This window comes from Lampetra fluviatilis, chromosome 24 (assembly GCF_964198595.1).
Source record: "Lampetra fluviatilis chromosome 24, kcLamFluv1.1, whole genome shotgun sequence".
In the NCBI taxonomy this organism is placed as follows: Eukaryota; Metazoa; Chordata; class Hyperoartia; order Petromyzontiformes; family Petromyzontidae; genus Lampetra; species Lampetra fluviatilis.
This window is the reverse complement of record NC_136298.1, coordinates 11,692,402-11,718,481: the sequence shown is the minus strand read 5'-3', so window position 1 is coordinate 11,718,481 and position 26,080 is coordinate 11,692,402. Positions and strand designations below refer to the sequence as shown.

General features: G+C 49.5%; 3 protein-coding genes across 3 annotated transcripts; all 3 read right to left on the bottom strand.

Annotated features, from left to right (window-relative positions):
* Positions 1 to 559: 559 nt before the first annotated feature.
* LOC144941054 (trypsin-like) lies at positions 560 to 4,710 on the bottom strand. Its single transcript, XM_078867479.1, has 5 exons — positions 4,671 to 4,710; positions 3,044 to 3,203; positions 2,052 to 2,311; positions 872 to 1,005; positions 560 to 709 (listed from the first exon to the last, which is right to left on the bottom strand). The coding sequence occupies exons 1-5, from the start codon at positions 4,708 to 4,710 to the stop codon at positions 560 to 562; spliced, it is 744 nt and encodes a 247-aa protein (XP_078723605.1).
* An 11,878-nt stretch (positions 4,711 to 16,588) lies between these two features.
* LOC144941165 (trypsin-like) lies at positions 16,589 to 19,838 on the bottom strand. Its single transcript, XM_078867722.1, has 5 exons — positions 19,789 to 19,838; positions 19,026 to 19,185; positions 17,937 to 18,196; positions 16,980 to 17,113; positions 16,589 to 16,738 (listed from the first exon to the last, which is right to left on the bottom strand). The coding sequence occupies exons 1-5, from the start codon at positions 19,826 to 19,828 to the stop codon at positions 16,589 to 16,591; spliced, it is 744 nt and encodes a 247-aa protein (XP_078723848.1). The 5' UTR covers positions 19,829 to 19,838.
* A 2,106-nt stretch (positions 19,839 to 21,944) lies between these two features.
* On the bottom strand, positions 21,945 to 25,571 carry LOC144941168 (trypsin-like). The gene is made up of 5 exons (XM_078867725.1): positions 25,532 to 25,571; positions 24,536 to 24,695; positions 23,520 to 23,779; positions 22,347 to 22,480; positions 21,945 to 22,094 (listed from the first exon to the last, which is right to left on the bottom strand). Exons 1-5 carry the CDS (start codon positions 25,569 to 25,571, stop codon positions 21,945 to 21,947), a joined length of 744 nt encoding a protein of 247 aa, XP_078723851.1.
* Between the last annotated feature and the right edge of the window lie 509 nt (positions 25,572 to 26,080).

Genomic DNA, 26,080 nt, shown 5'->3' with positions numbered 1-26,080 from the left:
GCTGATTTGTGGATAGCAGAGCAGTAGAGCAACTCAATCTATTGTACCGTGCTGATGTAGTGACATAGGACATCACTACTGTGTCGGCCCGTACGAGGGCTGGGGGCCCCAAGGGGGTGCCTTGGGGGTTACGTGGTGGAGGGACCCAGACCTCCCGTGAGGTGGGGGAAGGGAGGCGTGGCCTGGGAAGGGAGGTGTGGCCTGGGCAGAGCCGGCCACGACAGAGCAGATGTAAGCGTGGTGTGAACGCAGAGCGGGGCTCTTGAACTCCGAAGTGAAGACGATATCATCAGTCCTCAAGTCCCGGGTCGTCGTCCAGTGTTAGTGCGTTGAGGAAGGTGGTCACCACCTCATGTACAGTGTTATATTACTTACCGTTTAATAAATAGTGTTGCCTCCAAGCTGTGTGTGCACCTAATTTGAACCCACTACACTATTAAGAAGAACATAAGACGACAAAAACATGGTGGCATCAACAATTCAAAGGTTTTATTCGTTTCATGGCATTACAACCATCATGGTGCTTGTTGCTTGGCAAGGTGGCTTGCGAGTGAGTCGCTCATTTGTCAACCATGCTGCTGGCGATCCAGGAGTTGTAGTTGCACACCTTGGTGTACACGCCGGGGTTGTTGGGCCGGGCGCAGTTGCGGCCCCAGGACACGATGCCCTGCAGCTGGCCATTGCACACGACGGGGCCACCAGAGTCTCCCTGCAGTGGCGGAATCAGGGGTCAAAGGGTCACCAGTTAGCAATTAACTTTGTCTCGATCTGAATGATTGGTGGAGTTGGCACTGGTTTGTAGCAAGAGGGCAGGTCGACGCTCATACTCCCGTTCAGACTTGTCGACTCAAGTCGCTTCAGGGGACCTCACCTGGCAGGAGTCCTTGCCACCCTCCAGGTATCCCAGGCAGATCATGTTGTTGGTGATGTCACCGGGGTAGGAGTTCCTGCAGGAGATGTCACTCAGCACGGGCGCCTGGAAGCACATGAGGACATCGGGGCTGCCTGTATGGAGACACGCGGGTGGCAGTGGTGAGGCATCGTACACTGGGGAAAGATATTGGGGTAACGTGAGGACGGAGAAACTCATAAGCAGAGGGGGCGGCATTAGAGAGTTTAGTGGACTCAGTGTGAAAGTCCCAGTAATGCAGAGGCAATGCATTTGGTTGGTAGCATTTATAAACCTTGAGAAAAGTAAGCAGATGAAGACAGTGGAAGACAGGGCGAGATGAAATTCAAGAGTTTGGAGATTCCTTCTGGACAGATATTGAGAAAGGAACGGAAAGAATGGAAGAAAATGGGGGAGGCCTGTGCCCGGAAGTGGCAAGTCACAGGCTCACACCACAACAATATAAAGATGGACAAGTACAGTTAAAACTCTCAGTCCTGTTTAAACTCCAGGTATAACCTGCAATGCTTAGCTTTAAACATTAAGAATTTTTCTCATTCAGAAATATCTCTGAACATAAAATGATGACGTCCATAACTTTATTGCCCAGACAATGGTGGGTGATCGTTGAGAAGAATCTGAAGTGCATATTTAATATCCAATTTTATTACCATGATGTAAACATGTCAGAGCATTGTGGCATCGTGTAGGAGGAAGATCCTAAACTAGTGATGGGCAACCCAGACGAGTTAGCGCGCCTATTGAGTCGCCCTCCTTCACGGCAGTGGGCCGCAAGCTTGACATTGTGCTTGTGTACTCATCATGACTCCACTTCAACATGCCCTCACGAGGGACTGCTTGGGCTCCATTCGGCCCGCAGACTGCAGATTACCCATCGCCCTATTACATTTTTCTCTGAAGTGTTTTTGGGTTGTACTGCGGGTTGTTCGACATGACATCTGACGGTTCACTGCACGTGCTGGGAGCTCCCAAAAAGTGTAGTGAAACGTCGTACGTCATGGTGAACATGATGCGGTACAGCCTGAAAACACATCCGAGAGCTATACAGAGTAACCACGAAACCGACATTGTAAAATCTTTAAAAACTTTTCTTTAAATGGATTTTCCAGGGAAGACGGACGTCTAAGCGCCGTGTCCTCACCGACGCTGGTCTGGGTCTCGCCCCAGCCGGAGATGGTGCACGTGACTCCGGTGTCGACGCAGGAGGAAGGCAGCGGGATGACCTGCGCGTACTGGTTGAGGGTGACGGGCGAGGACAGCTTGATGAGCATGATGTCGTTGTCGTAGGTGAATGAGTTGAACTGGGGATGTCTGATCACCTGGGAGGCCTGGATCTTCTGCTCGGTGCCCTCGGACACGAAGATGTTGTGCTCGCCGATGCGCACAGAGATGGGGGAAGCGCTGGGGGTGGAGGAAGTGGATGACAGTAGTGATGATGATTATTATCTATAGGGGATCGCTTACATTTATTTTGGCACAGGTAAAACCTATTGGGCCATGAATGCTAATCGTTTATGGGGAACTGGTCACACAATAGAAACCTGGTTACAGCAATAACAATAAAACACGAACAAAACAATCCAAACAAAACTGGACATGGTCAAGTTCCGAATGGTAAGGTCAAGCAACAACATGGCACAACTAGAACTTATCGTAAGATTAGTTGTAATTTAATTATATGCCATCACGTCGACACTTCCCACCGTCACAAACCCAAATTGACCAAAAAGTGTGGTAGATTGCCAAGTGCTGTAACTATTTGGTACAATCGCCTAAGCAAAACAAACTGCTGGGGCACATCGCCTTGTTGTGGAAAGAGGATGTCGCATATCTTTACAATCTGCTAATAGCCCTTTCACGTTTGTTCGCATGGGTCTATTTCAAAATCATATGATCGGCTTCTTCATAGTACCAGCTGTGACACTGCTGCCCCATGAGTGAAGCTCAAGTAAATATTATTTGTGGCTAGGTCTGAGTTCAACAACATGAGATTTAAGTTATTTTCAGATAAGGTCGTGATCACCAGGTTGTAGGTGTACACTGAATTTTACACAAGTCGATGCGACTTCACTGACACCACCAGACACGCAGTACGCAACGAGATTCGCTCATGTCCACGCGCAGCACACTCACGTCTGGTAGCAGTGAGCGGCAGACACGACCCACTCGCTGGAGATCAGGGAGCCTCCGCACAAGTGGTATCCGATGTTGAGGGACACCTGCCACGGCTGCGAGTGGGCAGCGCACTCGGAGCCACCCACGATGTGGTCCTCATACATGTATGGGGCCGCCGCTGTCAACGAAGCAGAGTGTGAATTGGTGTCCTGGCCACGGTCAATTACTCAGACCCAACATTCATCCTGAGGATAATCGTCAATAGGATCATGGCCATCGACATCATCTTTCAGGCAAAGTGGGGAATCCAAGGGAAGTAATGCAGGCAATGCTACCCACCTACCACCCCTTGAGTCCCAAAATAAATTTGTTATTGATATTTATCAGAAAAAACGTACTGTTAATGTAAGCCCTTATTTAAAAGTACGGACATTTCATAAACACCACTCTTGGGAATAGTATAGATCCGCTTCTGTTGTTTCCGTGATGATCATCATCACCAATTTTACCAGCAACACAAGTACAAAGTCCAATTCCAGCAAAAAAATTCACTCCGCTTTGGTTACTAGAAATGTTGCATCACTTGCTCAATCGTCGTTCTTGTCTGATGGACAATATGGGCCCCACAGAAGGAATTTAGAATTTCCACCAATCGCTTGAGAACAAAAACGGACATAAGCCCCATCTTGCACTTGGGTATAATTCAGTTTTAATCAAAGACCAATTTAACAGAACAGCCAAATAAGCAGCACACCTTCTTCTCCTCTGTTAGTTTGATGATGCACATCACCATAGGAGGCGCAAAGTGTTTCCGATTGAGCTAACCTAGCAGAGGCCTACGCCAAATTAAGATACCAAATGACCACTAATGATACCCATCATCATAATAGAGGTTTTGGGGTTAGATCGCGTAAATATATAAATGTGTTGTGAAAACCCGCTACCACCCGACACAGCCAACTAGTAAGGGTTGTCACGTAAACAGAAGGTGGCAATTCGTCACTAGTACAGCACACCGGTGTGTTGGAGAGCCAAGCCACCAAATTTACGTGACAACCTTTACTCGTTGGCTGTGTCGGGTGGTGGCGGGTTTTAACAACACGTTTACATTAGAATAGGTTTTTCCCTTTTTTTCTGGCAACAAAACAGGTGTTAGGATGTTAAAACACCAAACTGAAACCTTTTACAAGGAATCATGACTGCATTAACCACAATACTTATGGTCAGAATGCAAAAAAAACATACTCTGATAATATATGCATTGTCTTTAAAACTGATTGGCCCACACCAGACAGCTTTCTTTGGAGACTAGTCACAAATGGTGTTAGACCAGAGGACGCCAAAATGCGCCAAAAGGCTTCCTCTGGTCTATACATTTATATATCTAACCCAAAAACCTCTATTATAGATATTGGTCGCGAAAGCCTACGTGTTGAACTGATACCCATAATCGTCTGCCCTGCTTAAACCAATACTGTTAAACTGCCAGATGTCTATAGGCAAAGATTAGCACGGTTGGATACGTACGGTGCGAAATAAGTGTAGCATACGTACAAAGACCATCTCTGCTGGACATGGGTCCCAATTCGACCCAAAATCATTCACTACGCAACCAGTTAGCAGTGGAAGTGACACAAAGTCTCACCAGCGGTGCCCACGAGCAGAGCGAAGATGAGTCCGTACATGGTGCAGTGAAGATTCTGAACGACGATGCTGAACCACTGCCGAGGGTCCCCTTTTATACCCGTTGAGAGCCCTCGTATCTCATGGCCTTATTCTCATTTCTATGTTACCCAATGCCTTATGTTTGTCTCATTAAACTCGTCGATATTTTCCCACCTGAGACAAAAAATTGCGAGTCAGCGATTCCACACGTTAATATTGGTTCCATTTATTAATTGTTTTCCACGGACGTTGCTTATATTGTTCTGTTTATGATCTCATACTGGGTAGAGATGGTGCCATTTGTGCGTGTGTAACGTGGCAGCTGTGATTAAGAGTATTTCTGCAGTTTGCGGACCAATTCTACAAATTGTGGAACCATCCCGATCTCTGTGGAAAAGTTACGGAATTGAGAGCTTTCGCCTGTGACTAGCCGATGTTCGTACAATTTAGCAAAAATTATTGCCTATAAAATTAACACTTATGTAAGTATACATGAGCATATATATAATATCCTCTACTGGGGCTATTAAGTGGTCCTTTAAGTGAAGTCTGACAGCGGTGCTGTAATAAATCCATTGCAAGGATGCACCTATGCCTTTTATACTTATGCCAACGACATTGCTGCATTTCTATATTCACGTATACCATGAAGAGAAAGCCAAATGTGTCATAGTCAAAGTTATTATATTTTATTAATTGAATAGTCAAATACTTTAATACTGATACATATATTTATGGATTTGGCCACGTGTCAGATTCTTTGTCAAAATTCTCGTTACTAAGCCCCCACCACTCGACAAAATAAAGACGTTGAAAAAGACAACATTCATACATGCCAAGGTGTTGATCACATTCAAACCAATACAACTCAACGGTGGTTTAAGGCTTTTCACGACATAATTTGAACTTCCCTACCCGGGCTTCATCAGGTAGGGAAGTTTACAATCCAATAAGGCTGCTTCAGTACGCGCCGTGACATTATCACCTGCAAAAGCGCGTCATATTCCCATATATTTTCAACGAGAACCTGGCTGCTTACAATGTGACTTATTTCAAACAACTTCAAATACATCCATTTCAAAATCACATATAGATCATTGTATCAGCTACGAAAACTACATTTTACGTTGACACCATTTTGTAACACGTCTTTCAAATTGTGTCTGTGCACACCTTGCATGTGCCATGGATTCTATTGTTAACAGGTAAAGGGTGTCTCAATCAACTCTCGCCTAGTCACAAAAAAGTATATTTTCATTTGTTTCCTAAGATGTCCTGTTATCGGCAGCTGAGCTGTACGTCCACCATATGCAGCACTTCTCATGAACTAGAATCATCATGAGGCATACTATGTATGTTGAACATCTTTCGCACGGAACGTAGCCAACTGTGCTAATCAGAGGTGCGGGGGAAGGACAGCAAACTTAAATCTGGATTTAAAAGTGGATAGCTCCAGTCGCTTCTGAATACGCTTGTTAATCCAAGAAAGCCTCACTGCATCTCATGACTCTTCTTCAGAAGGGTCCTGTCACGTTTTTTGCAGTTGTAGTCGATGATTCCTATGTATATTCATCTTGAGTAATTTACACGTGTGTCCATTTTTGTCTACGTGTGTCACTGTGCATGTGTGAATGTGTCTGTGTCATTTAGGGAGCGGTAGGGTAGAGGTTACCGAGCTGCACTACGAACCCGGCGACCCGAGTTCGATTTCCGCTCACGGCCAACACCAGCGACGATTATCTGAACCGGTCCTGGGCCTCTCCTATGTAAACTGCTGTAATGTGTAAACATCGCCACTAGGAATACAAAGGCTGCCGGGCGTGGTTCTGGCCACCCACCCCTGGTGTGCCGTGCCTGCCTTTATAGGTGCTCGCTAAAAACACTTGCCCCAACAGTGTGTTAATGCTGTAAGGTGGATATTTGTCTTTGTTTTTGTGTCATTGTGTACAACGCCGACCTTGGAGGCGAGGGTTGGTGGATCGCACAAAGTTGTGAAACTCGTACTTTTACACGTGTGCTTAATTTATATAAGCCCACAGCTTGCTCTTAAATAAACGTTCGAGACTTTCTACATGAGGCTCAATCCATTTTCTGTAAGCCTACATCGTGCTCTTCAATTCGTTGATTGTTATATTTACAATGTTAATGCCCTCCTGTAACATCTAACAGTGATGGACTTTGTTAGGTTTGGGGTCGTCATGTTTTCACTCCACGCAATGGTGTGATAGGATCAAGCTCCGAAATTACTTTCATGAAGTTAAGTGTGGTTTAGTCTTCACAATTCTGTTCACGTTTGTGCTTGTGTACCAGTTCGATATCACAGCATCACTGCTGCCTGTCATTAGGATAAATTTGGTCACGTTTATTGTGACGGTGACCGAAGAGAAGTGGACCACAATGTACAACTTCACTCAATACTCGTGAGGGTTTTCACATCTTGCACAATAGTCAATAGCTTTTCATACGCTTCTACATTGTTTCTTGAAACTTCTTCTTGCTGCAATGTCAAATATTCACGATATGACGCGATATTGCATTTGACGATAACAATGATCGAGATATCTGTTTACCATGACTTTGTAATGTATTTGACATTGTCTCGTTTTCGTTGCTTTGATGAACAGTGCGGTTGTATGAAATGAAGGGAGCTGTTGTGGTACCAGGTTTAATAGCACGATGGACTTCTCGATTCAATTTCCCGGTGCGGCAGTTGAAACAACGGGGTACATTTCTTAAATCCTCCAGTCTCTGTCCATCCAGCAGTGTAAACGTTATATTTTGTATTTGTGTATTGGTTAAATTATGCGAACGTTATATATTGCTGGTTTGCATGACAAAATTATATTGTATCTGTAATGTAGTAACTCGGCGGGAGACGACTTCACGGGTAACACACTCTTTATTTTATCAAACTTGGTTACAGGTGACTAACACCTACTTTGTATCTCGGGTGACAAACACCCACTTAGCTACTTGGCGACTAACGCCCACTGAGCTACTCGGATGACCAACATCCACTTAGTACTCGGGTGACAAACACCCACTTAGCTACTTGGCGACTAACGCCCACTGAGCTACTCGGATGACCAACATCCACTTAGCTACTCGGCGACTAACGCCACTGGGCTACTCGGATGACCAACATCCACTTAGTACTCGGGTGACAAACACCCACTTAGCTACTTGGCGACTAACGCCCACTGAGCTACTCGGATGACCAACATCCACTTAGCTACTCGGCGACTAACGCCACTGAGCTACTCGGATGACCAACATCCACTTAGCTACTCGGCGACTAACGCCACTGAGCTACTCGGATGACCAACATCCACTTAGCTACTCGGCGACTAAGTCTTCAGCTCCGTCTTCGGGTCTTCAACTGGGTAACTCTCCCCGAGTGCTCTCGCGCGTCCCCCTTTATACCCCACCTGCGGACGTCGCTGCGAGCACCCACTTATTCGACCAATCGCCGGGCGCTGGCTACGATCCTCTTTTCCCACATCTCATCGTGCCTCACCACTCACTCCGCGCCGCCCCGTCATCTGTCACTCCCGGCGCGCGCGTCCACACCACGCCCACAACGCGTGCCCAACCCCGCACCCCGCGCCGCCCCGTGATCCATCACTGTCACAGTCGGCGCACGTCAATACCACCACTACATCACCCCCTACCACATAGCTCGCAGCCGCCCCGGCTGCTATAAAAATATACAAACCCCCCCTGTGTGCCCCGTAACACAACACAACAACAAGAACAACAACTAAGCTAACAACACAACCCGACGCGAACACTACCATCCGCAACCCTCAACCAATGCCACCGCGACAATAGAACAATATATACAAACCGGCGAGTGACAATAGCAATGTGTATGCAAAAAAATAAATGGAAATTTTTTTTTTTTTTCTTTCGACTCGTGCAGTGTCCCCTTTTCTTCCGAGCGTCCCTACAACGGGACATTACCCCGGCAGAGGGGAACACCGGGCGAGCTCGGTGTAGAGCAAAAAAAAAACCGTCTTCATGAAAATTGTTTAGACCTAGCCCGAGTCCGCCTTGCCGGTCCGTCGTACGGCACCAGACGCGGTTGAACGTCCGGTGGTGCCGGCGGTTCAGGGAGACATCGGCCAGGCATCGAGGACTCGTGCGTGCCCCGGGGTTCAGGCTCTCGACGGTCAGCAGCCGTCAAGCCCGAGGCACCTGGGGGTGGGTCAGGTGGAGACACGTGAGGATCAGCCTGCGACACCTCCCTCCCCGAGTCGACGGTCACATCACACGCCCGGTCGTAACGGCACAGAACGGGGTCACACGGTGCCGCATAGGGCTTCAGTCGGGAGGGGTGCACATACCAACGGCGTTTCCCCCATTTAATCTGTATACTCTGGGGTCGTGCAACCCGCACAATTTCCACCGGTCCCCTCCAAGGTCTCAACAACTTGGGGGACGTAGCCAACGGTGCATGTGGACAATGCAGCCAGGCCTTATCGCCTGGTTTCCAATCATGCGTATGCACCCTCCGCTCATGCAATTTCTCGTTTGCAATTTGCCGCGACCGCGAATTCAACCTTGCCGCCTCCCGCGCTTCAGTCAATTTGGCGATATTAAATTTGATGTGGTCTGCCAATTTAGATTTTGCACGTGGCTGGGAAATCCCCAGTTGGACGTCCATGGCCGGATCAGCCTCCCGCCCATACATAAAAAAAAATGGGGAAAACCCCGTCGCCGCATGAGGGGCCATTCGATAGGCCGCGAGTACCCCCGGCACCTGTAAGTCCCAATCAACCTGATCGTCGCAGACCTGTTGGCACAACATAGACGTAATCGTCCTGTTCAGACGCTCAACCATCCCGTCAGTCTGCGGGTGGTAGGGGGAAGTACGCACTTTCTTTGTACCCAACAGGTCGCACACCTCGCGCAACAAAACGCTCGAAAAATTCTTCCCTTGATCCGTCAGCAAGCGTTCGGGGGCGCCCTTGTCCAACACATAACCCTGGACAAAGGCGTCCGCCACCGCCGCAGCCGACTGGTTGGCGAGCGGCCATGCCATAGGCCATCGGGTGAAGTATTCCACGCCAACCAGCAGGAACCTATTTCCCCTTGGTGTAACCGGAAAGGGCCCCAAGATGTCCAACGCTACCAATTCGTTTATACGCGAAACCTGAATGGATTGCAGCGGTGGATTAGCTGCCAATGGTGGCGGTTTCCTTTTGGCGCACCCTACGCATCCCTTAAGAATATTCGCCACGTCGTTACCCATCCCCGGCCAATAATAGTCTCGCTGGATTAGGGCGAGCGTTTTGTGAAAACCCAGATGCATGAGCCGTTCATGAGCTGCCAGAACAACCCTACCCCGCATAGCAACAGGCACAACGAGCACGTGACGCCGGGACATGTTGTCCCACCTCATCAAAAGGCCCTGTCTGCACACCCAGGAACCGACCCGCGCCTCCCCTTCTTCGGGAGCGCCAACTTTCCGACGCAGCGTAAGTAGGGAGCTGTCGGACATCTGGAGGCGGCCCCACTCAATGAGGGGCAACGACAACAGCGAATCCCTCCCCGTGGGGGCGTCCTCTCCCGGGGTGTCAGTGGCGGCGAGCGCAACTCCCGGGGTGCCGGCGACCGGGGGTTTGCACCGCGCTGATCCCAACAAACATGTGCAGTCCGTGCACGGCGGCAACCGCGACAAGGCGTCCGCGTTTGAGTGCCGCAACCCCTTTCGGTAAATCGTCGTGAATTGGTAGTCTTGAAGGACCTCCAACCATCGGGACAATTGGCCCGATGGCTGTGCCACGCGCATAGCGTATTGTAGAGCCGCATGGTCCGTCCGGACCGTAAAATGACGGCCGTAAAGATACGGCCTGAATTGCTGTGTAAAAAACACAATGGCTAACAATTCACGACGAGTTACGCAATAGCGTTGTTCTGCGGGGGAAAGAACCCTACTACCGTAGGCGACCACCCGTTCAACCCCCCCGACCACCTGTGAGAGCACCCCCCCGATACCCGTATTGCTGGCGTCCGTGTCAAGCAAAAACGGTTGTGTGAAATCGGGGTAACACAAGGGGGGAGCCTGCACCAAAGCGTCACGGAGGGAGCAGAACGCAGCCTCCTCTTCCGCCCCCCAGTGAAACCTCACACCCTTAGCCGTCAAAGCGTGCAGGGGCTTGGCTATGGTGGCAAATTGCTTGACAAAACGACGGTAATAGGAGGCAAAACCAATGAAACTACGAACCTCCGTGACCGAGGTTGGCGTTGGCCATGAGCTGACGCAATGCGTCTTAGCAGGGTCCGTCGAGATCCCTGAACGACTCACGATATGGCCCAAATACCTGACCGATTCCCGAAGCAGAAAACATTTAGCCGGTTTAAATTTAAGCTTAGCGGAACGCATCCTGAGGAACACCGCTCTCAGTCGCTGGAGGTGCTCCTCGAAAGTCCGACTAAAGACGATAATATCGTCAAGATAAGTCAAACAGGTATCCCATTGGAGGCCCGACAAAACCAATTCCATGAGTCTCTGGAACGTGGCGGGAGCGGAATGTAAGCCCATGGGCAAACGGTTGAATTCAAATAGGCCCCCAGGTGTCCGGAAAGCAGTTTTAGGTTTAGACTCGTTATCGAGTGGCAATTGCCAAAATCCAGAAAGCAGATCGAGTGTGGAAAAAAACTGCGCTCCCGCCAAGGCATCCAGCGACTCATCCATCCTGGGGAGCGGATACGCATCCGCCATCGAGATTTTGTTTAAGCGGCGGAAATCGACACAAAACCGCAAGGACCCGTCCTGTTTCTTTACTAGGACAATAGGAGCACCCCACGGACTAGAAGAGGGCGAAATGATATCTGCCGCCAACATATCATTAACCGCCGATTGCACATGTTCCTTCTCGGCCGGGCTGAGCCGGAAGGGATTCTGACGAATAGGGGCCGCGTCCCCTGTAGCTATGTGGTGGCGCAACAGGTCAGTGCAGCCGATATCGTACTTATGTTTGCTGAACACGTCAGCAAACTCGATGAGCAAACCCCTCAATGCTCCCAATTGCACCCCGGACAAGTTAGCAGAACCCGCACACAGCGAGTCCAACCACTCAGTCCCCTCATCACTTTGAGGATGCGACTTGACAGTGAAATCTGCTTGAGCCACGAGCCGTTCCTCAACGGGTAGCGGCGCGGCGTGAGCCAGCACCGTTCCCTGCGCAATTACGGCCGGCCGCGACCCCGTATTCAGGACCATTACGAACGGCTCACTGTCCCCTCTCACCATGGTTTGAGCAACCGCTAAGTCGAGGCCCTTACTGGCTCTGTTTGACGGCCCCAACAGCACCCCCTGTGCCTCCGCACCCACCTCGAGTGGCTTCCTGAACCGAAGGGGTACTAACATTTGCGATCCCGGGGGCACCCGTACAGTGTGAGTCGCCAGCGCCTGCACCGTCGCACAAACCGTGCGCACTTTGGTAGGGCTCGACAAGAAGGCAACCCGCCGACCTGACGGAAGCTCTATGCAGGCCTGATCTATAAGAATTTTGATGGGCATTTTTGACAAAAAGTCCGTACCTAGCAAACAGGGAACGGCCAGCGATGATGATACAAAAATAGGGCCCGCTAATTTAATGTCACCAATGCAAATAGTCGCCCGAATCTGGCCGATGATCCCCAGGGATCCCCCATTCGCCGCATAAAATGGCACGTCTACCGGCAGAAGGGGTCTACTTTGGACGGGAAGAATGTTATAAATAAGGTCCGAGATGATGGTGGCCGACGCACCCGTGTCAACAAGCACCCGGACCTCAACCCCGTCAATGAACCCCGTTACCACGGACGACCCGGCCGACGCAGCCACGATCCTGTGGGCCAATTCGGACCACTCGACTGCTTGCGGGCCGCGTACGGACCCCCCTCGCCGAATTGAACCCCCGGCACCCAGCCGCGAACCCCCCACCGCGAAGCGGCGACCCGAATGTGCCGTGTTTGTGGACCGAACGTGTGAGGTGCCGCGACTTGCCGGGTTTTGTTGGGATGACTTGTGGCCCTGGTCGTCGTCCCGACGTGGTCCTGCGGCGCGCTGACGCGGGGCCCGGCACCCGGCTGCGACGTGACCCCGAAGGCCGCAGTTGTAGCAGACGACGGACGTCGTAGGTTTCGGTTGCTCCAGCTTGCGGGGCGAACGTGTGGGCGAACGACCTCCCGTTCTCCACTCCCCCGGACGCGATGCAGCGAAGGCCTGCTCCTGCACCGCAGCTGGCTGAGGTTCGGCGATCGTGGCGGCCAGTGCCGCATTCCCCGGCCATTTGCAGACGACCCCCGGCTTGCGTTTGAGGACCTCGTACGCGTGAATGCTCGTGGCGATCGCCAGGGAGCAGATCTCCATCTCGTCTGCCACGTTGATGGGGACCCCCAACTCGTGGGCCAACACCAGCAGCTGCTCCGTCACCATGGCGTCCTTCCCCTCCTTATCCATGCGGGGAAAAGCCGCGTCCGCCAAGGCGAGTAGTGCCGTACGGTAGGCTAGCGTCGTTTCCCCAGCCACCTTCCGCCGATCGTAGAACTGGTGGCGACACGTGGAGGGCGGCCCGAACACCTTCGCCATCAGGTGTAGTGCGGCCTGGAGCGTAGAGCGGGACGACCTTGCAGCAGATGTGAAGGCTGCAAGCGCGTCGTCGTCAAGCATCGCTGGCAACGCACGCAGGGCAGTGGTGTCGGACCACCCCGACATCTCCTGATGAGCGAGGAACCTTCGTTGGAAGGCTCCCCAGTCGCCCCCATCCGCCTTGAACGCCGACAGCGCGGGCAATCTTTGCTGGAGGACCCGATCGTCGTCGACGTCGGAGAGATTTTCCCGCGCTCCGCTGGAGTTGTGTAAAATGTCGGCTCGGTTGTCAGGCGCAAAATGGAGGGCTCCGGCGCGCGCTGATGACGTGGGCTGCGCTGCGCGGAGGTGTCCGGCCACGTGGCGTCCGTCTTTCCCGCCAATCGGTGGCGGCCCCCCAAAAACGGCGGCAACTTCCAGACTTTTGGCGCGAAGCGCCTTTTGGCGGGAATCCTCCAACGTCGCTTCCTCCACGACCCCCGCAGCCGTTTTTCCGCTCGCCGGAACGGAGATGTCGGCCAAGACAGCGGCGGCGGCGAGTAGCAACTCCGCCAACCGGGAGTGCGCGTCCTGGAGGCTGGTGTCGGAGGCCAGCGGAGCGTCGGCCATCACCGCGAAGTGCTGCATCGGCGGCAACTCCTCGTCCTCTACTCCCGAGGTCGGTGTCCCCGGTACGCCGTCGTCATCCCGACCTCGCTCGTGGGTACGGGTAGTCTTCCTTGTGTCCATACTTCTTGAAGACAGGTTTACTTCTGACGCCAGTTGTAATGTAGTAACTCGGCGGGAGACGACTTCACGGGTAACACACTCTTTATTTTATCAAACTTGGTTACAGGTGACTAACACCTACTTTGTATCTCGGGTGACAAACACCCACTTAGCTACTTGGCGACTAACGCCCACTGAGCTACTCGGATGACCAACATCCACTTAGTACTCGGGTGACAAACACCCACTTAGCTACTTGGCGACTAACGCCCACTGAGCTACTCGGATGACCAACATCCACTTAGCTACTCGGCGACTAACGCCACTGGGCTACTCGGATGACCAACATCCACTTAGTATTCGGGTGACAAACACCCACTTAGCTACTTGGCGACTAACGCCCACTGAGCTACTCGGATGACCAACATCCACTTAGCTACTCGGCGACTAACGCCACTGAGCTACTCGGATGACCAACATCCACTTAGCTACTCGGCGACTAACGCCACTGAGCTACTCGGATGACCAACATCCACTTAGCTACTCGGCGACTAAGTCTTCAGCTCCGTCTTCGGGTCTTCAACTGGGTAACTCTCCCCGAGTGCTCTCGCGCGTCCCCCTTTATACCCCACCTGCGGACGTCGCTGCGAGCACCCACTTATTCGACCAATCGCCGGGCGCTGGCTACGATCCTCTTTTCCCACATCTCATCGTGCCTCACCACTCACTCCGCGCCGCCCCGTCATCTGTCACTCCCGGCGCGCGCGTCCACACCACGCCCACAACGCGTGCCCAACCCCGCACCCCGCGCCGCCCCGTGATCCATCACTGTCACAGTCGGCGCACGTCAATACCACCACTACATATCTACAGTACTGTGGTTGAGATTGTAGGGGGTGATCTGCAGTGAGTTTCTCTGTCTCCTCTCGAGCCCTGCTACGTACAGAACGTGTAACCCGTACTCGACAGAGTCATACACAACGCAAATGTCCAAACATCACCGCGTGCATCTTGGCCGTCCACTCGGTGAGGACGTCAAACCGACCCTGAGATGGCGGCTCATTCACGTTCACGTAACTGACGTACACAGACGATACCCATTACGCCGACGTCGGGCGTTGATTGGATTTTTGAAGATTTGGACGAATAGGGGGGTAAGGTTCGACGATTTGGTGTTCGGTCCGAGTGTTGGGTTTGAGTTCAGAATCAGAAGAATGATTTATCCTGAAGGAATCCGATGTGCTCTGAAGATATTTTTCACAGATGTTCGCGGAGCGGGATGAATAATGGTGGGGCTTGGGGATGCGTGGCTAACATCAGTGGCGAGCAGAGGTCGCAACCAGGTACCCAATACCCGGCTACGGGTACCCGTTTGCGACCCTGGTGCGACCGGGTAAGGGTACGGGTAAGGAATCAAAACCCGTTTGCGACCTCTGGTGGCGAGTGGTGACGTGAACTGCACCTGCTCCCCATCCCGTCACCACGCGCCCCCGCCCCCGCATCGTAAAAAGATGACAGCCTTCATCCAGCAGTGAATTTGATGGTGGTGATGCTCAAAATATCTCAATATGAAAGCGCACCCCCTGTGTATAGCCGTGTGTGTGTGCCTGTGTCGTGAAGGACGCGACTGTTCAGTTGGAGGCAGTCGCCCTCCAACAACAAAGGAAGTTAGAGGAGTGACGCTCACAACGAGCGGAGCACCAGACAGATAAAATGAAGCAAGCTTACACAGTAAGGGACACAGCTGGTGTGCATCTGACCTGTCAGAAAGCTTTCCACACTTAAAGCGGCCTCAAAGTGCACTTGGCCTGGCACAGGCGCCGTGTTGACGTCACCGCCACTTAGTGGTAAATGGTGGCTGTTGTTGTTGGAAGGTCCCACGCGGTGACTGCTGAGCGCCGTGCGGTTTAAAGGTTCCAGCGCCCCTCACAAGAGGTGAACCGGACACGACGATCGACTCTTATGCCTGAATGGTTCATCGAGTCCTCAAAGGATTATCAATTTAACGACCATCGATTATTAAATCTAGCAGGAGAGAGGAGTTTATTTGCATGGGGCGGGTTATATTCAAATTAGGACAATGGCGGGTTGTGATTGGCAGGGAGTGTCACTGGGAGCAACCCCAAGGTCACGCTGTATTTCCTGTTTCGAGCTGTAAGAGGAGTTTGAATCGACCAATGGGAAGCCGACATAATCCATCTCATTTGCATGTCACCCCAATCTTTGCATCGACTATACTCAGTTGATTCTCGGCCAAATGATTCGACATACCCAAAGCAAATTACTTAAATTGGCCATTTTGTTGCTATGAAAATTTTTAACTAAACATATTTTTTAAACGTATACTATTGTTTGAAGGATTGCAGGTGGGAGGTATAGGGCCACCATACCTAAGGGTTTAAGAAGTACTGTGCTGTATAGGCTGCTACGGGGCTGATTTGTGTATAGCAGAGCAGTAGAGCAACTCAATCTATTCTACCGTGCTATTTAGAAGAAAATAAAACGACAAAAACATGGTGGCATCAACATTTCAAAGGTTTTATTTGTTTCATGGCATTACAACCATCATGGTGCTTGTTGCTCGGCAAGGTGGCTTCCGAGTGAGTCGCTCAGTTGGCAGCCATGGTGCTGGCGATCCAGGAGTTGTAGTTGCACACCTTGGTGTACACGCCGGGGTAGTTGGCCAGGGCGCAGCCGCGGCCCCAGGACACGATGCCCTGCAGCTGGCCATTGCATACGACGGGGCCACCGGAGTCTCCCTGCAGTGGCGGTCAAAGGGTCAGCAGTTAGCAGTTGGTTCCAGCATCTAATGTGGTTCCCAACCTTTATGTCTGTGAAAAACATACGTGATTAATATTGAGTTGGATGAAAGAGATGCAACCAAAATATCGATGAGAGTGTATGTTTGGTGGAGGTGGCACTGGTTTGTAGCAAGAGGGCAGGTCGACGCTCATACTCCCGTTCAGACTTATCGACTCAAGTCGCTTCAGGGGACCTCACCTGGCAGGAGTCCTTGCCACCCTCCTGGTATCCCAGGCAGATCATGTTGTCGGTGATGGACCCAGGGTAGGCGTTCCTGCAGGAGGTATCACTCAGCACGGGCACCTGGACGCACATGAGGACATCGGGGCTGCCTGTATGGAGACACGCGGGTGGCATTGGTGAGGTATCATACACTGGGGAAAGATATTGGGGTAACGTGAGGACGGAGAAACTCATAAGCAGAGGGGGCGGCATAAGAGAGCTCAGTGGACTCAGCGTGAAGGTCCCAGTAATGCAGAGGAAATTTAATGGGTTGATAGCTTGTGCCCATTTATAAACCTGGAGAAAGTTATCAGAGAAAGACAGTGGAAAAGAGTTCCGTGACGACTGCTGGACAGCCACTGAGAAAGTAAAGGAAGACATGGGGGAGGCCTGTGCCCAGAAGTAGCCAATCACCAGCTCACACTACAACAACAACAAGATGGACAAGTCTAGTTACAACTTTTAGTCAAGTTTGAACTCCAGGTCAAGCCTGCCTCATGCTCAGAACTGTTATTCAATGCTTAGCTATAAACAATGCAAAAAAGATCCACGAAAATATCGCTAGACAGAGTACCATGTACTTATACTAACATTTTTTTTTATCTTAATGAATGTTTTACCATGGTACAAGCATGTATAAGTGTTGTGTCAGCTTGTATGGAGAAGAAATCAACTAATTTCTCTGATATGTTTTTGGGTTGTACTGAGTGTTCTTCAGCATGACGTCCGAACGAAGCTTCACTCGTAGTGTTGGGAACTCCCAAGAATTAGAGCGAAACGCTAGACATCATGATGAACACCACGTGGCACAGCCCGGAAACACATCCGAGATCTAAACAGAGCAACCATGAAACGGATATGGTAAAATCTTTAAAAAGTATTCCTTTAATTGCTTTTCCAGGGTAGACGGACGTCTAAGCGCTGTGTCCTCACCGACGCTGGTCTGGGTCTCGCCCCAGCCGGAGACGGTGCACATGACTCCGGTGCCGACGCAGGAGGAGGGCAGCGCGACGGCCTGCGCGTACTGGTTGAGGGTAGCGGGCGAGGCCAGCTTGATGAGCATGATGTCGTTGTCGGTTTTCGCCGAGTTGTACTGGGGGTGGCGGATCGCCTTGGAGGCCTGGATCCTCTGCTCGGTGCCCTCGGTCACGAAGATGTTGTGCTCGCCGATGCGCACGGAGATGCGGGACGCGCTGGGGGTGGAGGAGGTTGACGATAGTAGTGATGAAGATTTTAATTTATATTTCTTTGCTTTCATGCCCTAGCAACCAAAAGCACCTTGCGCCACATTTAATTCCAACAATTTCAATGTCCTGCTGTAAAATGATCTAGGCGGCTAAGTGCAAGAACAATCATAGAATGCAAGCTCAGTTCATGTTGGGGAACTGACTCATCATCCCACCGGGCACAATAAGATAAGTACAGGAAACCCTTGCCCAACGCAGCTTTATCAAACTCTTGTTTCGGCTCTACACGGTGTACCGAATGAGGTCTGTTTCATGGTATACGGGGGTGATGTTTCGGCTCTACGCGGTTTTACGTTGCTAAGATTTTCATCTCCGTCTCGAAAAGTAGTGCCTTGAGAGTGCTGCATCCGTTAGGAAGGATTCATCAAATTAACTGTGAGAACGATTTATTTTCCATATATGTTTTTGCATGTATATATATATTTGCATACTTTTTTTCCGTGACACACAACCAGCACAACACAAATATTCACATATTGGCCGCATGTATCTGGCCCTCCTCTCGTTGAGGACGTTGAACGGATGTATAGAATCATTAACGTTCAAATGCACAGTCCCCTTCGTTTCTCTAGTGTTGACCAGCTTCACGAGGTACTCATTTAACGGTGAGTCAACCTGGGGGAGGGCACAGGACCGTGTCAGATATTGTCACTTATGCTGGGAATCGAGTTCGGGTTGCAGGGTTCGCAGCGCAGTGCACTAATCGTTGCAATACTACTCCCCTCCCATTCACACACGCACACAAAGAGCATCGCTTATGTCCGTGTGAACTCACGTCTGGTAGCAGTGAGCGGCAGACACGACCCACTCGCTGGAGATCAGGGAGCCTCCGCAGAAGTGGTATCCGATGTTGAGGGACACCTGCCACGGCTGCGAGTGGGCAGCGCACTCGTAACCACCCACGATGTGGTCCTCATACATGTACGGGGCCGCCGCTGTCAACAAAGCAGAGTGTGAATTGGTAGCCTGAACACGGTTAATTATTCAGACCCAAAATTAATCGTGAGGATAATCGTCAGCAGGATCATCACGCCTCTGGGGTTACTAGCAATGTTGCATCACTTGCTCAATCGTTCTTTTGAGATAGACAATATAGGCCCCATAGTAGGAATGTAAAGTTTTCACCAATCTCTTGGGATAAAACACGGGCATGCGCCCCATCCAGCTTTTTCGTATAATTCAGTTTAACTCAAATACTTTTCTGGCACAGTCAAATTAGGAGCACACCGTTGATCTCCTCCATTAGTTTGTTGACGCACATCATCAGCAGAGGTGAAAAGTGTTCCAATTTGATCCAACCTTGTGGAAGCCTAAGCCAGATTAAGATAGCAAACGACCACTAATAATGTCCATCATTGTCAGGCTTGCTTAAACCAATGCTATTAAACTGGCAGATGTCTATAGTCAAAGATTGGCACGGTTGGCGAAAGAAGTTCAACATACGTACAACGACCATCTCTGCCAGACATGGGTCCTAGTTCGACCCAAAACCATTCACTACGCAGCAAGTTACCAGTGGAAGTTACACAAAGTCTCACCAGCGGTGCCCACGAGCAGAGCGAAGATGAGTCCGTACATTGTGCAGTGAAGATCCTGAACGACGATGCTGAACCACTGCCAAGGGTCCCCTTTTATGCTCGTTGAGACCCCTCTTATCTCATGGCCTTGTTATAATCTCTACGTTACCTGGTGCCTTATGCCTGTCTCATAAAATTCGTCGATATTTTCCCACATGGGATGAAAATAGCAAGTCACCGGTCCCACATGTTAAAATTGGTCCCATTTTATGTTTTTCTTTCCACGGACGTTGTGTCCATTGTCCCAGTTCAGATTTCCTTCTTGGTAGTAATGGTGCCATTTGACGTTATGTGTGTTATGTGGCAGCTGTGATTAACAGTGGTTCTGCAGTTGCACACCCGTTCCACAAATTGTGAAAATATCTAGATCTCTGTGGAAAAGTTCTGGAATTGAGAGCTCATAAAATTAATACTTACGTAAGTATATATCAGTATATATATAATATCCTCTAGAGGTGTTCTTTAGAGCTCCCTCAAGTGGAGGCCCTTCTGCCAGCGGTGCAGTGAGAAATACATTGCAAGGCTGCACCTTTACCTTTCTTACTTAAGTATACGCCAAGGACATTACTGCTGTCAAATTTATCAGTCAAAGTCATTATATTTTATTAAGCAGACATCGGAGTGCTTTTAACTGAGAGTCAAAATCACGGATACTGATCCATATTTTTTTGGGGTGGTAGTTTTCAATAATCTATGGTAATCCAGCATCAGGGTTGGTGGATTGCGAAAACGTTGTGAGAATCGCTTCCTGTGAGCGTCGATGTGCGATATCCTCGCTCTCCAGGAGAAGGCAGTACAGAAAGTGGACTGCATTCCATCTGTATGGTGATTTTGTTGCCCCCTCGTGCCCATAGGGGTTCTCCGATTTACTCCCACTTGTATAATGAAAGTTGCATTAATGGACAGAAAACATCTTGACATAACCCAATATAGGACCCTATTGCAAAGAGTCCGACGACTCAGCGTGGCTTTCCTGGATAAATAAGTTATTATTATAAGTAAAAAAACGAGCTAATGTGTGCTTGCATACGTATATTAGGATGATCTAGAGTTTGCCACCGTTTTCACAGCACTCACACTTAAGTGTTTTCACCCAAAAACCAAACTGGGTCAGTTTGGTCAGCCTAGGTCTGTCTGTGTACGTCTCAAAGTGCACTTGGCGTGGCACAGTCGCCGTGTTGACGTCACCGCCACTTAGTGGTAAATGGCGGCTGTTGTTGTTGTTGTTGGAAGGTCCCACGCGGTGACTGCTAAGCGCCGTGCGGTTTAAAGCTTCCAGCGCCCCTCACAAGAGGTGAACCGGACTCGACGATCGACTTTTATGCCTGAATAGTTCATTGAGTCATCAATGTTTGATCGATTTACCGACCATCGATTATTTAATCTGGCAGGAGAGAGGGAGGAGTTTATTTGCATGGGGCGGGTCATATTCAAATTAGGAAAATGGCGGGTTGTGATTGGCTGGAAGCGTCCCTGAGAGCACCCCAAGGTCGCGCTTTATTTCCTGTGTCGAGCTGTGGGAGGAGTTTAAATCGACCAATGGGAAGCATACATAATCCATCTCATTTGCATGTCACCCCCTCCTTTGCATCGACTCAACTCAGTTGATTCTTGGCCAAACGTTGTGATTTAATTAATTTATTTTTTATTGAATATATTTTATTTTTTCACCTAGGTGACTTTACCGAAAGAACCAAAGAGTATGGATCCTTGCAGTCACGAAAACTTCAAATCTAGAACAAACGATTCGACATGCCCAAAGCAAATTACTTATATTGGCCACCTTGTTGCTATGAACAATTTTAACTAAACTATGTTTGTTAAACGTATACTATTATTTAAAGGATTGCAGATGGGAGGTATAGGGCCACCATACCAAAGGGGTTAAGAAGTCCTGTGCTGTATAGGCTGCTACAGGGCTGCTTTGTGGGTAGCAGAGCAATCGAGCAACTAAATCCATTGTACCATGCTATGCAATGTTTCGATCATCAACTTTACTAAGAAAATAAGACGACAAAAACATTGTGCCATCAACATTTCAAAGGTTTTATTCGTTTCATGGCATTACAATCATCACGGTGCTTGTTGCTCGGCAAGGTGGCTTCCGAGTCAGTCGCTCAGTTGGCAGCCATGGTGCTGGCGATCCAGGAGTTGTAGTTGCACACCTTGGTGTACACGCCGGGGTAGTTGGGCAGGGCGCAGCCGCGGCCCCAGGACACGATGCCCTGCAGCTGGCCATTGCATACGACGGGGCCACCGGAGTCTCCCTACAGTGGCGGAATCAGGGGTCAAAGGGTCAGCAGTTAGCAGTTGGTTCCAGCATCTAATGTCGTGGTTCCCAACCTTTATGTCTGTGAAAAAAAACGTGGTTAATATTGAGTTAGATGGAAGAGATGCAACCAAAATATCGATGAGAGTGTATGTTTGGTGGAGGTGGCACTGGTTTGTAGCAAGAGGGCAGGTCGACGCTCATACTCCCGTTCAGACTTATCGACTCAAGTCGCTTCAGGGGACCTCACCTGGCAGGAGTCCTTGCCACCCTCCAGGTATCCCAGGCAGATCATGTTGTCGGTGATGGACCCAGGGTAGGCGTTCCTGCAGGAGGTGTCACTCAGCACGGGTGCCTGGACGCACATGAGGACATCGGGGCTGCCTGTATGGAGACACGAGGGTGGCAGTGGTGAGGCATCATACTCTGGGGAAAGATATTGGGGTAACGTGAGGACGGAGAAACTCATAAGCAGAGGGGGAGATAGTTCAGTGGACTCAGCGTGAAGGTCCCAGTAATGCAGAGGAAATGCAATGGGTTGGTAGCATTTGTAAACCTGGAGAAAAGTAAGCAGAGGAAGACAGTGGAAGAGAGGGCGAGGTGAAATTTAAGAGTTTGGAGAACCCTTCTGAACAGATACTGAGAAAGGAACGGAAAGAATGGAACAAAATGGGGGAGGCCTGTGCCCAGAAGTGGCAAGTCACAGGATCACACCACAACAATATAAAGATGGACAAGTACAGTTACAACTCTTAGTCCAGTTTAAACTCTAGGTATAACCTGCAATGCTTAGCTTTAAACATTAAGCATTTTTCTTATCCAGAAATATTTATAAACATAAAATGATGGCGTTCATAACTTTATTGCCCAGACAATGGTGGGTCATCGGTGAGAAGAATCTGAAGTGGATATTTATTGGTCAATTGTTTTACCATGGTATAAGCATGTCAAAGCATTGTGGCAGCGTGTAGTTGGAAGATACTAAACTAGTGATGGGCAACCCAGACGAGTTCGCGCGCCTATTGAGCGGCCCTCTTTTACGGCAGTTGGCCGCAAGCTTGACATCGTGCTTGTGCACTCATCATGACCCCACTTCAACATGCCCCCACGAGGGACTGCATGTGCTCCAATCGGCCCACAGACTGCAGATTACCCACCGCTCTATTAAATTTTTCTGTGATGTGTTTTTGGGTTGTACTGCGTGTTGTTCGACATGACATCTGACGGTTCACTGCACGTGCTGGGAGCTCCCAAAAAGTGGAGTGAAACGTCGTACGTCATGATGAACATGACACGGTACAGCTTGAAAACACATCCGAGAGCTATACAGAGTAACCACGAAACCGACATTGTAAAATCTTTAAAAACTCTTCTTCAAATGGATTTTCCAGGGAAGACGGACGTCTAAGCGCCGTGTCCTCACCGACGCTGGTTAGGGTCTCGCCCCAGCCAGAGATGGTGCACGTGACTCCGGTGTCGACGCAGGACGAGGGCATCGGGATGGTCTGCGCGTACTGGTTGAGGGTGGCGGGCGAGGACAGCTTGATGAGCATGATGTCGTTGTCAGTGATGTCCGAGTTGTACTGGGGGTGGCGGATCGCCTTGGAGGCCTGGATCCACTGCTCGGTGCCCTCGGACGCGAAGATGTTGTGCTCGCCGATGTGCACAGAGATGCGGGATGCGCTGGGGGTGGAGGAAGTGGATGACAGTAGTGATGATGAATTGTATTCATAGGGGATCGCTTAAATTTAGGTTTTAGGTTTTTTTTTGGAGGTTTTATTTTGGCACAGGTAAAACCCATTTGGCCATGAATTATAATCGTTTATGGGAATCTGGTCACAATAGAAACCTGGTTACAGTAATAACAATGAATCACGAACAAAACAATCCAAAAAACACTGTACTTGATCAAGTTCCGAATGGTAAGGTCAAGCATTAACATGGCACAACTAGCACGTATGGTAAGACTAGTTGTACTGTAATTCTATGCCATCACATCTACGCTTACCACCGTCACAAACCCAAATTGACCCAAATTGTGGTAGATTGCCAAGTTCTGTAACTATTTGGTATAATCGTCTAAGCAAAACAAACTGCTTGGGCACATTGCCTTGTTTTGGAAAGAGGATGTCGCATACTTTACAATCTGCTCATAGCCCTTTCTCGATTGTTCGTATGGGTCTAATTCAAAATCACATGATCGGCTTCTTCATTTTACCAGCTGTGACACATCTGCCCCATCGGTGAAGCTCAAGTAAATATTATTTGTGGCTCTGTCTAAGTTCAACAACATGAGCTTTAAGTTATTTTCAGATATGGTCGTGATCACCAGGTTCTAGGTGTACACTGCAGTTTACACAAGTCGATGCTACTTCACTGACACCACCAGACACGCAGCACGCAACGAGATTCGCTTAGGTCCACGCGCAGCACACTCACGTCTGGTAGCAGTGAGCGGCAGACACGACCCACTCGCTGGAGATCAGGGAGCCTCCGCAGAAGTGGTATCCGATGTTGAGGGACACCTGCCACGGCTGCGAGTGGGCAGCGCACTCGGAGCCACCCACGATGTGGTCCTCATACATGTATGGGGCCGCCGCTGTCAGCAAAGCAGAGTGTGAATTGGTGTTCTGGCCACGGTCAATTACTCAGACCCAACATTCATCGTGAGGATAATCGTCAAAAGGATCATGACTATCGACATTGTCTGTAAGGCCAAGTGGAGAATCCTAGTGAATTAATGGAGGCAATGCTACCCCCTCCTACCCCTTGAGGTCAAAAGTAATTTTGGTATTGATATTTTCCAGAAAAAAAACGTATTGTTAATGTAAGCACCAATTTAAAAGTATGGACATTTCATGAACACCCATGAACCACTAACACAAAGACCAATTCCAGCAAAAAAAGTCATTCCGATATGTTTACTAGAAATGTTGCATCACTTGCTCAATCGTCGTTCTTGTTTGATGGACAATATGGGCCCGACAGAAGGAATTTAGAATTTCCAACAATTGCTTGGGAACAATAATGGATATTAGCCCCATCTTGCACTTGGGTATAATTCAGTTTTAGTCAAAGACAAACTTTCCGGCACAGCCAAATAAGCAGCACGCATTCCTCTCCTCTGTTAGTTTGGTGATGCACATCACCATAGGAGGTGCAAAATGTTTCCGATGGAGCTAACCTAGCAGAGGCCTACGCCAAATTAAGATACCAAATGACCAATAATGATATCCATCATTGTCTGTTCTGCTTAAACCAATTCTGTTAAACTGCCAGATATCTATAGGCAAAGATTTGCACGGCTGGATACGTACGGTGCGAAATAAGTTCAGCATATATACAAAGACCATCTCTGCTGGACATGGGTCCCAGTTCGACCCAAAACCATTCACTATGCAACCAGTTAGCAGTGGAAGTTACACAAAGTCTCACCAGCGGTGCCCACGAGCAGAGCGAAGATGAGTCCGTACATGGTGCAGTGAAGATCCTGAACGACGATGCTGAACCACTGCCGAAGGTCCACTTTTATACCCGTTGAGAGCCCTCTTATCTCTTGGCCTTATTCTCATCTCTACGTTACCCAATGCCTTCTGTCTGTCTCAATAAACTCGTCGATATTTTCCCATGTGAGACAAAAAATTGCGAGTCAGCGATTCCACACGTTAAAATTGGTTCCATTTATTGTTTTTTTTTTCCACGGACGTTACTTATATTGTTCTGGTTATGATCTCATACTTGGTAGAGATGGTGTCATTTGTGCGTGTGTAACATGGCAGCTGTGCTTAAGAGTATTTTTGCAGTTTGCGGACCCATTCTACAAATTGTGGAACCATCCCGATCTCTGTGGAAAAGTTCTGGAATTGAGAGCTTTTGCCTGTAACTAGCCGATGTTCGTAGAATTTTGCTAAAATTATTGCTTATAAAATTAACACTTATGTAAGTATACATGAGGATAAATAATATCCTCTAGAGGGGCTATTT